The 12278-nt window shown below is 33.8% G+C and overlaps 1 protein-coding gene across 1 annotated transcript; it reads right to left on the bottom strand.

Moving 5' to 3' along the window:
• Positions 1–575: 575 nt before the first annotated feature.
• On the bottom strand, positions 576–11622 carry LOC116304446 (26S proteasome non-ATPase regulatory subunit 3). Its single transcript, XM_089027433.1, has 16 exons — positions 11362–11622; positions 10836–10985; positions 10158–10198; positions 9680–9820; positions 8530–8666; positions 8235–8289; positions 7860–7916; positions 7349–7427; positions 6918–7021; positions 6330–6444; positions 4514–4607; positions 3786–3915; positions 2856–2918; positions 1505–1597; positions 1178–1228; positions 576–787 (listed from the first exon to the last, which is right to left on the bottom strand). The coding sequence occupies exons 1-16, from the start codon at positions 11474–11476 to the stop codon at positions 713–715; spliced, it is 1500 nt and encodes a 499-aa protein (XP_088883559.1). The 5' UTR covers positions 11477–11622; the 3' UTR covers positions 576–712.
• Between the last annotated feature and the right edge of the window lie 656 nt (positions 11623–12278).

Raw genomic sequence — 12278 nt, 5'->3', positions numbered from 1 at the left:
CCAAGCAGCAGTTTCATTTTTCTCGAAGTTTTTAAAAAGCTTACACATGCTGATTTTCCGCACTGAAGGATAGCTTACTCACCTTATTTTAACTCTTGGTGATCGTTTGACATTCAATTTTCCCGGATAGAAAGAGATTGACTAACTTAGTTTAGTAATCTAGACACAGAAAACTAACCATGCCTTGCATGAGAGATCGTCCCTTCGAGCGACTCCTAGACTAAGACGGCTGCCACGTGTCATTGCATCACAGGATGCCCAACCAAGGTAAAAAGCTTTTGTAATTAAGTTGTGACGTATTTCCGCGTACAACTGCTCACACGAAAAAAACTAAATTGAAGCGAAAAATGTTCTCAATGATCTGCCTCCTATTTGAGACAATTAGAACAAATCCCGCCACGAAGAAAAAGAAAGAAAAATCTTATTGGAAACGCTTTTCGTTTTGGAGCCGGAAGTAGTTTTTCTAGTTTCTAGTTGACGTCCAAGGAATGTATGTACACCAATGGAAAATGAAAATTTCTCTTGAAGTACACCTGCTAAGCATTATTGAACATGGGAAAAGTAACTATAGTGGATTTAGTTTTGAAATGCCATTTTTTAATGTACCAAAGATGCAGTTATAGTCTTATTTTATTCACAGGTTTATTTCATACTAAGATTTCACTGGACACTGGTTTAGGTACATGTAACAGCCCATGTAACACACGATATATCAAGGGAAGTCATCATCATCTTCAGCCATTTCCTTAGCAAGCTCCATATCTTGCTTTTCTCTTTCTCTTTGTTCCTGAGTAATAAAGTTTCAGAAGCGGCATGAATGCATATTTTTACTGCCAGAGAGAGGGTGTTGCATTCACAATCTCTCTTAGTAAATGCAACAGCATTGCATTGCAAGTACAGGAGAAATCGCCTTGTGTAATAGGGCCTTAAGGGAGAAGGGTCATGTGACCTTTTGGTGTAAGACCTAAAGTGAGCAGCTTTTGAAAGGGCAAAATGTATGTACTGATTCTTTTATGACCATAAAAAACTGCTCTACTTCAGATACACAATATCTAAGGTTCTAGTTACAAATGTTGTTGTAAATTGTTAACAAAAAAAAAAAAAAAAAAAAGGAAAAAAAAAAAAAAGGAAATGAAATAGGAAAAGCTTATGTGTGCTGCTGCAGTAAACAACATACCTCAAAAGACTCCAAATTTTTGTTGTAAGACTTGGGAGGAAATCTCATGGCCTAGAAATATCAGAATAACATCATAAGATAATATTATAATCCAAGATAAAGTTGTTTTAATTTTTTAAATAATGATAAGGAAATGGTGTAAGTGAAAGGATGAGTTAATGAACAAGCAGTTAAATGAAATAAAAAAGAAATGAATGAATGAATGAATGGGTGGATGAAAGAATAAAAAAATCATTTTCTACTGGCCTTGGCTCCATATTCTTTAATTTGAAGTTCAATAGAAAAACAGTACTCTATACATTGCATATATATATTCTTATACTGTACCTTGACAGACTGGTTATAAATTTCCAAACAGAAGCTGATTCTTTGGTGGAAAGCACTTTGAGGCTCATTTGAAGAATAAATGTCAATAAGTTTCTTGAAGAAAAGATAATCACTTGTTATAGAAAATACTAGCAGCCAATCAGAGGCTATTACATGTATATATGACTGTGCAACTATGACAGTCAGAAGGTCTCTTTTTCCAAGCATTAGTGAACTTTAGAACTGACAATGAGTATGAGAATGAGTATGAGTTTTAAAATTGGTCCTGTGCACATACATGTAGTTAACACTGAATCATAGTGGACTTTCGATTTTTTACAATCTAAAGTTTCAATCTATGTGCAGGACCATGACTACAAAATGATATTGCCAATCTTTAAAAGTTCAAAACTCATACTTATTCTCATACTACGTACATGTAGTCTTTGGATCTAAGATCACCGTTATATGACTGGAAGCAGATGAGTACACACAGCTACAGTCAGATCTCGATTTTTCAGCAGTATACTCTCTGATAAGATCAAGTGATTTAGTCATCATCCTGTGCTGTGGTACATTCAATGCCAGAAACATGTTGTATGCTCAATACAATGCTAGAAGTTACATGTTGGGCATATTCAATGCAATAGATAACTGCATCTCAAGTTATTGCATGTATCATAAACATGATTAACACATGAAAATGTACTTTGTATGATTGTAGTTTTATAATGGGAGCAAAAATCATTTTAAAAGACTTATTCACCATTATTATTATTATTACTATTATTTATCTTCTTAAAAGATAAAAGACTTATTCACCATTAAAAGATAAAAGACTTATTCACCATTATTATTATTATTATTATTATTATTATTAATCTTCTTAAAAGACTTATTCGCCATTTTCCATGCAACTGAGGCTGCAAGGTTCAAATTTGAATAATCCTTTGAAACTACATGTAGTTTATCGAACCTCAAGGGAATGCTTCGTATGTGACTACAAGGGCAGATTCACCCAAAATTGGGGGGGGGGGGAGGGTAAATTGAGTTTCTTCTGTCAACACAACGGAAAACAATAAAAAAAGCATCTAATTCTTCAGTTTTGTTTTGTTTTGTTTTCTGCTGTAGGGGGGCTTCAGCCCCCCTTTGCCCCCCTGGATCTGCCCTTGGACTACTGAAACGATGTATGGATGATGGTGAATTGACCTGTAAGTTCCTATTTCCCATTTTTGTCTCCTATACCTTCTCTTTTTTTCCTTATTTTGTATTACTTCACCTACATGTACTTTTCATTTCATATCTTATTTCTTTCCTTTTCTTTCCCTTTTTCTTCATTTCAGCATAGGCAGGACAACAAGATGGCACTAACCTTAGATTGCAATGTCCCATTTTCATGGTTGATGGTTGCTTCTATAACTCCATCTCTAATAGCCTAGAAATGAAAAATAAAAATGTTTTGTTTAAAGATGAATACAACTTTTTGGAATATTTACAAAAGCCTGAAATTTCCAATTTATAAATAGATATTTAGAAATAAATATTTTTGCTCTACCACTGTTTTCATTGCTACAGTGAAGTTGCTGATTGAGACAAAAGTTGAAACAGGTTAATGGGAAACACACAATCATGATTTTATCATCCCTACTGTACATGTATGTACAGTACTGTACCATCTCAAGGTTCCCATGTACATTAGTTTACACACTCTTACAATTTATTTGATTGACTATAGTCTATAAAGGCTTTACACCATCAAAATATGGCAGCTATGACAGAAGGCACAGCAATAGTCTTTTCCCCTGGGAATCTGAATTCTTTCTCATGTAAACCAGATTAGACCAGATTCAATTGTTCCTGCTACCTCTATTGCCCAATAACCTTTTGTGAGAGTTTATCTTGATGAGTGAGCAACAATGAACAGTGGTAATAGCAAAATTATAGTATGACACAAATAGCGTGTCAACCTAACTTATTTTTTTACTTGTTAGTTAATCAGACAGTGAGAATTTGTGCATTTACATGTGAAATATCTCAGCGTGACTGCAAATATTTAAGATTCTTTCATACTCTTTGCAGCCAAAACTTAAATAAATGGCTAGAAATTTGCCTGGATGATAACTATTTTGGTCCCTTTGCTGGCTAACACTGGACACTTAAAAAGTAAAAAGTCTTAAATTGATGGATTGAAACACTTGGGGGAAAGGGATTCAATGTCATTGATAAAAAAATAAGTTGTGTGGCCATGATTAAGCTTGTCGCACTGTAAACTTCTGCTTTGTGGGCCTTTTACTACATGTACCTTGGCAACGATGAATTCTGCATCCTCAGGGCTGTCTAACTGTAGCTTGTGTGCAATATCCACAAGAGATATACGAGAATAGGACAGATTGATCATTCTGACACCTGCTTTGATCACATTATGACGTAACCTATAAGCAAAAAGAAAGGAAAGAAACTTAGAAGTCAATAAAAAGACTTGATTTAGAAAATCAAGAGAAAAACCCCATATAATAATAATAATAATAATAATAATAATAATAATAATAAAGAATGTTTTCACATGTATACGCATATAAAAATCTCTATGCATTTACAATAAATAAATGTATAAATGTATATAGAAATGTAAATTATAAAATAGAAAATATAATGTTCATGTAATGTAATGTTTTTAGTACATGGAGTTGATCACAAGTCCATTTGAAAAGTTTCTTTAAGAAGAAATGTTTTTAGTTTTGCTTTAAAAGTTCCCAGCGTTTCAGCAAAATAATTTATTTAATAATAATGATTATTAATTGATAATTTAATAATAATAATAATAATAATATATTGAATTTGTATAGCGCAAATCTCTATTGGGGTATTTTCATTTGTGCTGAAAAAGGGTGGCTTAGCTCCCTTCCTTTATTCTAGTTTTTTTTCCAGCCCAGGGGTTGTTTTAGTGTATTGATAAAATGTTAAAGGTCTTATACACTCTGATTGCTATCCACAATTTCCAATAAAAAAATCAAGTAATAAGAACAATACCTGATGATTAGAGTGTAGGTTTTCTCAGCTAAGAACTTGTCCTTGAACTTCTCTACAACTTGGTTGAAATGCTTCAGATCACCAGTTAGAACAGCTACATGTACAAGTATGAAAGAAGAACATTTTGAGTATAGTCCTCAGTAAACCTTTTTAGTAAAACAATCAAGATGCATATTAATGTAGTTGCATTCAATTCTATCATCTTTCTAAAGAAGGTACCCTAAAGAATGCTATTTCAGCACAGCTTTTTTTGATATAGTTTTCTAAAAATACTTTTAAAAGTGGGTTTAGTTACAGCACACTGGATGCACAATACCAGGGCATGAAATTAACGCTCGCAAACTTGTAAAATGCGAGTGAAATTTTGTATTTAGCGAGTGACAAAAAGTTAAATAGATAAGTTTTGCAAGTATGACCACACTCCAGAAGTTGAAGGACTGAAAGGTTTAGAACCCACATCAAATAAAGCTTATTATTAACCACGTCCAATCGCTAGTGACTTTGAAATTTTTGCTAATGAAAACAAAACTTACTAGCAAGGTTTTGCTAGTGGGTTTAAAAGTTAAGTGAAAACAACTGTCAAAATACAGTGACTTAAATTATCTGACATTCTATTCATAAATTAAATCATCTAACATTCTATCCATAAAGTTCTACAGCAGCCCCAGATGCCTGAGATTTGGCTCTAGACTTTGATCAGTGTAGAGGCTGCTTCATGGCAGGACTTGAAATATAGGCCAATCATCTACAACTCTTTGCCTTGCTGCTCATTTTGATCAGCATGAGCCAGTAATGAGTTATGGCAAAGCAAAAACTAATTTGGCTTTTCATGGCTGGTGACTGGCTGGCTGACATTTTAAAGTTTATTATTATCATTATTATTACATGTATTACTAAAGGTTTAATTCCCAATAGCCTGAATTGTTGTTCTGATTAATGGATGTCAAATGCCAAGACATGTTGGTCAAGCTAGTTCATAATGATTATAGAAATGTAATAATATCACTAAAATGTATGTTCCTTGTGTAGTGTTAGCTTACAAGAACCAGGATACTATCACATCAGCTGGTTCTTAACAACAAGCAAGCTTTCACAAAATGATATTCTCCTCAACCCAAGGTGGTCAGGCATGAGCACTAGGCTTTCTGACACACTGACTATAAGGAGATTTGATTGAATAATGTACATGTAAGACACAGGCTTTGATTGTAAATATCATTTTACTGGGTGGAAAACAATAGCCTAACAATTTAGTTTGGAGCCGTACAGGTAATTACAGTATTTCACATTACAGGCCACAAGTCATTCCCTTGAGTATTTTTTTCTTTGTTTACCTTAATGCTCAAGAGGATACTCATGTATACAAATATTTAATTTTAAACAATAAATATTAGCTTTATTAGGAATCAGTACAGTAGGTTGAATGGAAGATTCCCTCATTTTATACTGAAGAGAGCATATTGTGCCATTCCAAAAATTATCATATCTTTCCTATGATGGCTAATGGATGTATTTAAAGTCCTTGTCAACCATAGCCCTCTCAAGTGGTTTCAACTGTACATAGAGGTTATCAGTTGGCTAAGCATCTATTATGGCTGTGTATTTTTATGCACAGCCATATTAGCTGCTTGGTCAATTGAAAAGTTGTTTATCATTTCATTTTGCAAAGAAATGCTCAAATGCCCTCTAAACTCTATCAGTACCTGATCTTGAGCAAATGAGAAGTGCTGAAACCATCTCATGTCTTTTCCCATATCACGAATATTCTTTGCAGAATTAAATGATAAGTGTACCCTATTAGACATCATAACCTTACCGTTTGTTAATTGGAAGTATGGCACGAGGGTCTTTCTTAGGAAGGGCTGCCTAAAGATTGACCTGTCTGGAATCTCCCCAAGCAACAGTTCAACAACAATTGCAAATTTATGGGCCTATAGGGAAAAAAGAAAATAAAAACTTAAAATTCTGAGCCATTCTAAGCCTGCTGTAGGACTTTTAATTTGACACTATTAACTTGTCATTCTAAAGAAAAGCTGTGATAACTAACCTACTGTACCACCCCAGCCTGTGGAATCCCACATTATTGAAAAAAAACAACAACTCATCAGAATAAAGAAAGCTGTTTTACAGTACATATATGTTTGGCAGTATTCCACTGTTTCTTTCTATCTGGCATTGCAGCTAGCCTAGGTTTATTTTTGATTGTGTGGAATAAAATAGTTACATGTACATGCTTTCTTATGGTATCCATGGAAAATACCACTTGTCATTTATATTGTCTTGTATATACACTCTCCTAAAGGCTTGTGTTCGCTAGAAAATACACGCACTTGTGGGATATTCCATGGCCCAGTATACTAATTCAAAACCATTGTATAACTAATGAATACAATAAAAAACTTACTGTCTGCTTGAATCCATAAGCACTGTTTTGTGGTGCCTTACGGATGGCCTGGAGAAGGTTCTTATGGGCCTCAGAGTAGTCTAACTGAATAGCCTTGATAATACCTGAAATCAAATTTCACAAACTTAGTACCAATCTCATTACTAAATAAATGTATATAGCATAGGGCACAATGGCCATAGAACCTACTGTAAGTGACTAGTTGTAATTTAACATGAGAATTAGACAAATCTAGCAAGAGAATTGGACAAAGAAGAAAAGTCTCAATGAAATGGACTGCCTGTGTCCACAGGAAGCCCAAAAACAAGAAAACTCACTCAAGTACAAGTACTGACAGTAAAGAGATGCCTGCTGAAGAGAAAAGGCTATGTTTATGGTACTGTAATTGTTGCACATTATGCCTTGGTCTAATTAGGGAGAGACTAATTTACCTGTGTAGTAAAGATATCTTGCCCAGGCATTAGTTGAAGCTAAGGAGGGAAATGTTGATTTGGACACCAGTTTGTCAGCCTGAAAATACGTGCAAATAAATTAGACACCATTGAAAATGGTGATTTTTTGCTGTGATAAGATGACAAAATTAAAAGGTGTCTAATTTGGAGATGACACACATATTGGGCCACGAGTTTATTCACCTAGTGCTTAGAACTTTGTGACTGGCAAGTGTCACCTTTCTAAATAAGATTGCTTTTACTCAGACGAAGGACTAGCGTCCGAAACGTCAGTAAGTTTTTTCATCCTTTCCCAATGTTAAATTTACCCTTTTATCATTACTGTTTCATTAGAAACACCGACACAGCTCACATTAGTTTTTAGCTAGTTATCTCTTCTAAATAAAATTGGTGTTATTGATGTTCATATTACTTTATATTATTTATTAACATAATAGTAATCATACACATAAACGATAGTAAATGGATATAAATATAATATGAATAGTACCTGGTCATATAGGTTGTAATGTAGGTAATTCCTCAACAATAAGTTAAGTAGACTAGCCTAAAAAAGAAAGATATAACCAATCTAAATGGAATGCCTTAATTTAAGGACAATTTATTACTAGGTTGGTAGTTTGGTGGGTAAAAACCTGGTTCTAATTAGCGGCACAAACACAAGCACAGCACATGCAAAAATGTGGTTTTCACTACCACCCATTACAGGGCTTTTCATGTAAATCCCTGCAGCTTATCAAATTTGCCAGTTCATCATCTAATTTACTTTTCTTTGGATATTTGCTACCAATACTATAAAGAATCTCATTAAAGTGGGGAAGAAAAACAATAATGAAATAATATGTAATTAAATTATAGTCTTTACTTGTCCTTCATCATCGTGTCGAAGAGTAGCTGTTCTTTGTTTACAATGGAAGAAACTTAAAAAGAGACAAATACAGTAAATAAATATAAAATCTATTAATGTTCTGATAATATATCATGTATACATGTATACTATAAATATGATATACCATGTGTACATGACCATTGATGTTGATGATATTGTATCTTCTAACATCTTTCAGGTTATCTGTGATTATGTATTACCCATGAATGGCACTTACTTACTTACTGTAAGTCTGTGAATTGTGGCCATACACTACACAATGATATCATACCTCCTCACATCTTTCAGGTTATCTGTGAGTTCATATGCTCTTGAATGGAAGAAGTAGCAGTGGGCTAGTAATGGATCTAGTGAGCGTCTGTTTAGTCCTTGAGTCTTCTTCATCAGATCATCAGAGCATTTTACAGCCTGAAAAATACCAGTAATATCATTGCAAATTAAAGTGTATATGACACGAAAATATTCCATCATTTAAAATGTATAGTTTGTTAGTAATAATGAATATATCGTAACAAAATTTGTTTCAAAAGCTTATTTCTTGAGATATTTGCGAAAGTTAATCCCAATTTGTGACGTCATTTTGTTGACACGTACTCTAGATTCAGTAGTAATGTACTAAATATAAATTGTAATTCATATAAATTAACAACAAAAGACATATTTTAGTCAGCTTCATTTGATAGCTTACGTAGTACTCTTCCAATGTTGGGAAATTGAAAAGTGTACTACTTGAAATTAAGATTCTATATTCAAACATATTTCGTGTATTTGCAACTAAATCTGGAGACTTGTAAACAAAATGACGTCACAACTCGTGCTAAATTTTTTTGAATTTCTAGAGAAATACGTTTTTGAAACAAATTTAAGCGTGATATTCTTATTAATGCCAATAAACTACACATTCTTAACATTAAAATTTTTTCGTGTCATATACACTTTAATGGTCCTGACTAAGTTTTCTGGTAAGTTTCAGCTAGTAAATTTGTTATTATTTCAGGGTTCGTGCTGAGATAACGACTTAAAATTCAAGGACTATTCAAGGAGTATACAAGGATCCAAAAATGAATTTTCAAGGAGTGTGTGTAGCTAACTATGCCAAGGTTTTACACGGTGGTTGCACATTGCTGACTTTTAGATTTTTCAATCTTTCTGACTAGATCTATTTCAGAACCATGCAAGTAATGATCAAAGTAAAAATCCGAGTTTTCAAGGCGTTTTGCTAAAATTTCAAAATTCAAGAGCTTTTCAAGTGCCCTTGAAAACGTGAATTAAATTCAAAGAGTTTTCAAGGAGTTTAAGGAGTAGCATGAACCCTGTATTTGAGCTGGAACAATCATAATACTTTTGTTGTCAGACTAATTTGAATAAATTAATGTAATTAAAGAATTAATTTAAAACTACTTTTATAATATTTTTGTCACCTTTTGGTAGCACTTGGTGTCAATCAAATGGATGACGATCAAAAGATGGAAGTATGTTTCTATTTCAGGGAGTAGTGGAATACTGGCAGCTTTGGCACTGCGTGGCCTGAATGGTGCACCACTATCCTCTGTATCCATTGGCTGAAAAACAACGATATAAAGTTAAAGGTAGATTAATAAATTGATAACATACATTTTACTATTAATAGCAGCCAACTCGAAAGCATTTGCTACTTTGGCTGCTACACACTTACATACATGACTACAAATTGTTTATCTACAACCAAATTATTTATAACTAATAATCAATATAATATAAATGTATCTTATTGTAAACAATGTGAAATAAAGTGAACTTGAACTTAACTATAATGTCTCTGATTGGCATTAAAAAATTGGTGCCAATCCCTGGTAATATGTGAACTTGACATAATAAATGTACTGTAGGTTCAACTGAAATGTTCTAGTATCTATTTACCTCATCCAGATATGCCAGTAGAGCATCTTTATTGGGTGAAGCTGAAAGACAAAAAAAAAAAGTTGGCTGTAAGTATCAAACAGAATAAAAAAAAATGGCCAACAATTTGATAACACACAGATACCCATGTGTACTGAAGAAGAATGTCAATATCTGATGTAAAAATAGATAAAAATGCATGCATGCAGTGTGCAGGACGCTGGAACATTAGGGAAGTGTTAGGAGAAGCACAATGCATTCCAGAGTGCTTATCGACACTTCTTGAGTTCTCTGCTAATCTTTAAGTGCTTTACAAGTGCACACAGCACAGCAAGCAATTTTTCATTGCTTTACCAATATATAGAATTTGAATGATGAAAAAGGAAGCGTACTTGCATGCTTGGTTGTTCTTACGTATAAAGCACATGTCACCATCGAATTACATGATAGAGACCTTTAGCATGACGTCCTTGCTAGGTACCACAAACGTCAAACTGTAGTAGGACGTCAGGAGTTTTCCATCAAACTTTCGATAACTAGCAAGGAGTTGTTGCTGGAAGAGCCACTATAATGAATTCCATTGGTGCCGAGTGTTTCTATGCATTTGTGGGTGTGTTTATGGGCTTGATACCTAGTGGTTAGCAGTAAACCTGATGCTAAAGATCTCTAATGTAAGTTCTACAACATAAATTTACTCACCTAAAGGCATATACCCACAAATAAGCTTTCTAAGTAAAGGATGGCTTAGTTTTCTTCTAGTTCCTGGGATGCCTCTCAGTGTTCGTAAAGTAAACCTTGGTTCTTTAGTTGCAACAGCCTTTTCAATACATTTTACATGCTCCTTTATGTCTGCAACAAGAATTTAAACTAATATAAATTATGCAATTTTTAGACATTTTTGTCATCATCATCTACAATCAATCATCCATTACTTTATTTCATCCAGTATATAAAAGTTCTTTTAATGAATAAATCTTCCATCAAGAATAATGTTTTTGAGCTTTCATAACCTAATTTGGTTTTATTTTGTAACTCAAGGGAGAAACGCAAAGTTCTTGAAAGCACATGCAAGAACAATTAGATATTTTCGACTGCATATTTGTTACAAAGACCTCTATCTTGAATAATGGCTAAGGAAATAGACTAATGAGAGTATTACTCATCCAAAGCACGTTTTATTGCAGTAACAAAGCATGTTTTATCGTAGTAACAAAGCATGTTTTACCTTCGAGAATTAGTTTTTCTTGTTCATCTTTTGACACTTCTTCTTTTGGTTCTTCTTTCGACTCGTCTTTATTCTTCGCCGTAGACGATTCTTTCATTTCTACATCTTTTGTCATGTTGAATATCTTTGTATTTGGCAATTAAGATCACTACAGCGTCTAAGACGGGATCGTAAAGCAAAGGAAAATGGAAAATTTTACCGGCTTTTTTCACTTCTTTTTCTTCAATCAATCCAACATGGCGACCATGACACAGCATGCGTGATGGGTGGTTGAGCATACGAAGATGGGGATACCGCTGGCTAAATGCTTCAAAACAGGAAACCCAAGCAGCTTTTCTCTATTCTATTCTTTTCTTTCCTTTCCTTTCCTTTCCTTTCCTTTCTTTTCCTTATTATTGTTATTTTTTACTATATCTCAGACAACATTTTAGCTCTATACTGATATGGACAATGTAACTCAAATATAATCAAAACGTGGAAACGAAGCTAAAATAATGGATATTTTCACTGTACTTTAAGGAGCGATGTTAGTTGCCACATCAATAACCTTCCTTCAGTCTAGTAAAACGCTGAATTATGACATCTGACAGAATCATGTCAAAGGAAATTCTGTAATATGATTAAGATTTTGAGACGACAGGGGACAATTATGCATAGTCTGGCGCCATTTTTATTTCACGTTTCTAGGAAGACCTATAGGGCTCCTCAGCAAACTCAACCCCGCATTTCTAAAGTCCAATTCAATCTTTGGTTCGATTCCGAAGTTCATTTTGCGGCTTGCAGATTAATTTATCGTTGTCGCGATGTTTTTACCAATGCGCTTTGGAAATTATGCTTTTTTCATCATCTTGCCCAGTTAATGGGTTTAATTGTAGCTAGTTATCTCACAACAAAAGATCTGTTAAACTAGATCTATG

The sequence above is a fragment of the Actinia tenebrosa genome, unplaced genomic scaffold, assembly GCF_029948245.1.
Source record: "Actinia tenebrosa isolate PJP-AT-01 unplaced genomic scaffold, QUT_ActTen_1.0 PGA_scaffold11__36_contigs__length_13525064, whole genome shotgun sequence".
NCBI classification, from domain to species: Eukaryota; Metazoa; Cnidaria; class Anthozoa; order Actiniaria; family Actiniidae; genus Actinia; species Actinia tenebrosa.
Note: the sequence above shows the minus strand (reverse complement) of the source record. Positions and strands in the feature narration are given on the sequence as shown.